Raw genomic sequence first — 3,225 nt, 5'->3', positions numbered from 1 at the left:
GAGCGGGAAACCTCTGCACTACAAGGGAAGCAAGTTCCACAGGATCATTCCCAGCTTTATGATACAGGGAGGTGACTTCACGCATGGCAATGGTATGGGCGGAGAGTCTATCTATGGTGAGAAATTCGCAGATGAGAATTTCAAGCTCAAGCACACCGGACCAGGTGACTTTACCACCACAACAGAGAGAGCATTCTCTTGGTTAATCCTTTTTGTTTCTCCTTGTCTCTTACTTACCTGTCTAACAGATTCCTTTCACACGCTCGTATTCTGTCTCGTAAAAGAAAATGTAGAGGCAGGCAGACAGACAGACAGACAGATAGGAATAACCCTTTTGGCTCTTATTGGCGTTGGCTGGGCTAATGAATAATTGAAACTGAATTAAACAGGTCTTCTGTCGATGGCAAACGCTGGCCCAGACACCAACGGATCGCAGTTCTTTATCACCACAGTGACAACCAGCTGGTAAAACGCCCAACTAGTTCATTCATTGGTGACGAATAGCTAATGTAGAATGAGAGATGTTGATTATTATGATGGTGGGGGAATGGGTTGCAGGTTGGACGGAAGGCATGTGGTGTTTGGGAAAGTGTTGCAAGGGATGGATGTGGTTTACAAGGTCGAAGCTGAAGGCATGCAGAGCGGAGCGCCCAAGACCACAGTTGTCATCTCTGACGCTGGAGAGCTTCCTCTGTGAAAGTAACAGACTCTCTCCTTTAGACAAGCCCCTCATCCATCTGATCTGATAGATACTCTGTCTGAATAATCCTACCACAACGGTTTTACGAGTTTGTATTCCAGAGTTGGTGTTTTCAATAATATTAAAGAAAGCCAAAACATGTCCTGAGAGACAATCGGCGGGCAGATGTGGAGCAGTGGATCTGTTGCTTTGGTCCGAAGCAATCGGCCCGCTATTTCTGTTCTACTTTTCCTCGTCTTCAATTTTTTTTGCACCCGGAAAAAAAAAGGAACAAATATAAAAAGGAAAAAAAGAAGAAGATATTTGCATTTCCACGTGCCAAAACAACAACATCACACCGTTTCAAATCCTACACTTATACCATATAGAGTGTATACACGGAAATACGAGAAAAGCCTGTTTTGATTTTTTTTTTTTACCTCCGTGTTTTGCGGCGGTGCGCCGGTGGACATAAAAAACCCTTAGTCCATGTTATTTCGATAAAAAAAAATGATCTACTGTCTTACAATTTGCGTATTTGTACTAGTCAAAAATTGATTTATGAAAGGGAAATCTCTAATCAAGTCAGAGACACATCTCATGATTCAAAGATTACTCAGACGAAAAAACATTAAATTCTAAAGCCCAATGGAGCAAATGATAGAAAAAGAAGGCCTAAAATAATAACACGAAAGAAAGCAGAAAACATAAAAATCTATTTTTATTTCTTTTTCTTGGCGTGCAAACAGCAAGAGAAGCTGCCGAGCCGAAAAAATGTGGGTCAGAGATAAATGCTACTGACGGAGCTATCATCATGGACACGCCAAATGGTCTCTCCCAGGAGATTAGCCACCGATAAAATCGTTAACTGCGGGAAGTAATTCTTCTCCGCCACCGGGAGAGTGTTCGTCACTATCACTTCTTGAAGCAATCCCCCCGATAATCTCTCTATCGCCGGCGGACTAATCCACACGAGAGTAGAGTAGTATATACAAAAAGTTTCAGAATTTCGACACTGTTGTCGCAGGACCATGCAAAGGGTTAATGGCAGAACCTGAAAACGGCGTGGGTGCAGCACGCATAGACATCTCTTGCCCCCTCCTCGTGCAAAAGCGCTGCTCCTTTCACTATTGTTCCTGAAAACGAAAATGCTTCTCAGCAATCTTGAATGTGGAGGAAAGATTTGGACAGCAAACAAGAGCGTATAGAGTTTTGGTCTGGAATGGTTTGAAAGTTTGATATGATCACTACAGGTTTGGTCAAGCAGTCACAAACCCGCGGTGTCAATCATGTCATCCACCATGACTGCCACCTTTCCTCTTACATCACCAATCAGATTCATGACCTGCAGGAAAGCATGATGTGTATGTATGTAATCGATTGAATCATAAGTGCCTTTTTCTTTACAAGAAAAGGAGCCTATTACCTCGGCAACATTGTGACCATGGCGCCTTTTATCAACAATGGCAAGGGGAGCATCTGATAGTTTCTTTGCAAACGCACGTGCCCTGGCAACCCCTCCAACATCGGGGGAGACCACCACTAAGTCTCCCGAGGAAATTGACTTGCTTGCAAGATAATCAAGTATCACCGGCTCAAAAGAAATCAAACAGTGAATGGATGATATCAACATCTAAAGCTCGCAACCGAGGCGGAAATTAGTAAAGACCGACTGGAGAGATACCTGACATTGCACATGGTCCACGGGAATGTCAAAGTAACCCATGGACTGGCCTGAATGAAGATCACAAGCAAGAATTCGATCCGCACCAGCTTCGGTGATAAGGTTAGCAACCAGTTTGGCAGCAATGGATTCACGCCCTTGTGTCTAGAATATAGAATTAGATGACCTCCGGCGGATAGCGGAATTTCTAATATCAAACTAATCACAGCAACAGCCAAAGGAGCATAATGGCAAAAAGGAGTACCTTCCTGTCAGCTCGAGCATATCCAAAATATGGAATCACGGCTGTGACTTCCTTGGCAGATGCTCTTCGGCAAGCATCTATCAAAATCATGAGCTCCATCAGATGCTCATTGGAAGGAGAGCAAGTAGGCTGCACTAAATAGACGTCACATCCCCTAACACTCTCTTGCAGCTGCACATATATCTCTCCATCCGCAAACCTCTTTATGTCGACCTTTCCGAGCTCCATGCCCATACAGCAAGCAATTTCCTTTCCAAAGTACCAACAGATTCAACACGTCATATTGACCATGAGCAAGAGAAAGGAAATAAAAAGTCACAGGTGTCGCAATTACCTGAGCAAGTGCAGGATTTGTTTAAGTAATTCATTTCTCTAATTTTTCTCTGCAATTATTAAAATAAAAATATTTTTTCCATTCCAAAACTTTAATTCTTGCCTTTTTTTTAGCATTCTTATAGTATATAACATACTTTTCTAACCAAAATTAAAAATAGAGGTATAGGTAAGGCGAATCTAATGAAAAAGAGAAAGTAATATAGTTTATAATTATAGTACATCTGTGGTATATATAATCTAAAAGAAGTGAAGGACATACTGTTACTATTTTTTCTATTTTAT

The 3,225-nt window shown here is 42.0% G+C and overlaps 2 protein-coding genes across 2 annotated transcripts; one reads left to right on the top strand and one right to left on the bottom strand.

Moving 5' to 3' along the window:
• The first annotated feature begins 6 nt into the window (after positions 1-6).
• Positions 7-942, top strand: LOC104807083 (peptidyl-prolyl cis-trans isomerase CYP19-4). The gene is made up of 3 exons (XM_010532197.2): positions 7-164; positions 390-465; positions 559-942. The coding sequence occupies exons 1-3, from the start codon at positions 59-61 to the stop codon at positions 695-697; spliced, it is 321 nt and encodes a 106-aa protein (XP_010530499.2). The 5' UTR covers positions 7-58; the 3' UTR covers positions 698-942.
• A 485-nt stretch (positions 943-1,427) lies between these two features.
• Positions 1,428-2,953, bottom strand: LOC104807082 (ribose-phosphate pyrophosphokinase 2, chloroplastic). Its single transcript, XM_010532196.2, has 7 exons — positions 2,942-2,953; positions 2,608-2,856; positions 2,364-2,507; positions 2,106-2,273; positions 1,955-2,024; positions 1,734-1,815; positions 1,428-1,641 (listed from the first exon to the last, which is right to left on the bottom strand). The coding sequence occupies exons 2-7, from the start codon at positions 2,839-2,841 to the stop codon at positions 1,461-1,463; spliced, it is 879 nt and encodes a 292-aa protein (XP_010530498.2). The 5' UTR covers positions 2,842-2,856; positions 2,942-2,953; the 3' UTR covers positions 1,428-1,460.
• Positions 2,954-3,225: the final 272 nt, after the last annotated feature.

The sequence above is a fragment of the Tarenaya hassleriana genome, unplaced genomic scaffold, assembly GCF_000463585.1.
Source record: "Tarenaya hassleriana unplaced genomic scaffold, ASM46358v1 Cleome1229, whole genome shotgun sequence".
Lineage (NCBI taxonomy): Eukaryota > Viridiplantae > Streptophyta > Magnoliopsida > Brassicales > Cleomaceae > Tarenaya > Tarenaya hassleriana.
This window is presented reverse-complemented; position numbering and strand designations above follow the sequence as displayed.

What these genes read in the sequence shown, in the direction of transcription:
- LOC104807082 (XM_010532196.2), bottom strand. Translation starts at nt 2,841, where the DNA reads ATGGGCATGGAGCTCGGAAAGGTCGACATAAAGAGGTTTGCGGATGGA. An exon ending in TGGACCATGTGCAATGTCAG is followed by an intron (nt 2,274 to 2,363) that starts GTATCTCTCCAG and finishes ATTTCTTTTGAG; the next exon opens with CCGGTGATACTTGATTATCT. An exon ending in ATGGTCACAATGTTGCCGAG is followed by an intron (nt 2,025 to 2,105) that starts GTAATAGGCTCC and finishes GCTTTCCTGCAG; the next exon opens with GTCATGAATCTGATTGGTGA.
- LOC104807083 (XM_010532197.2), top strand. Translation starts at nt 59, where the DNA reads ATGATACAGGGAGGTGACTTCACGCATGGCAATGGTATGGGCGGAGAG. An exon ending in GCTCAAGCACACCGGACCAG is followed by an intron (nt 165 to 389) that starts GTGACTTTACCA and finishes TGAATTAAACAG; the next exon opens with GTCTTCTGTCGATGGCAAAC. An exon ending in ACCACAGTGACAACCAGCTG is followed by an intron (nt 466 to 558) that starts GTAAAACGCCCA and finishes AATGGGTTGCAG; the next exon opens with GTTGGACGGAAGGCATGTGG.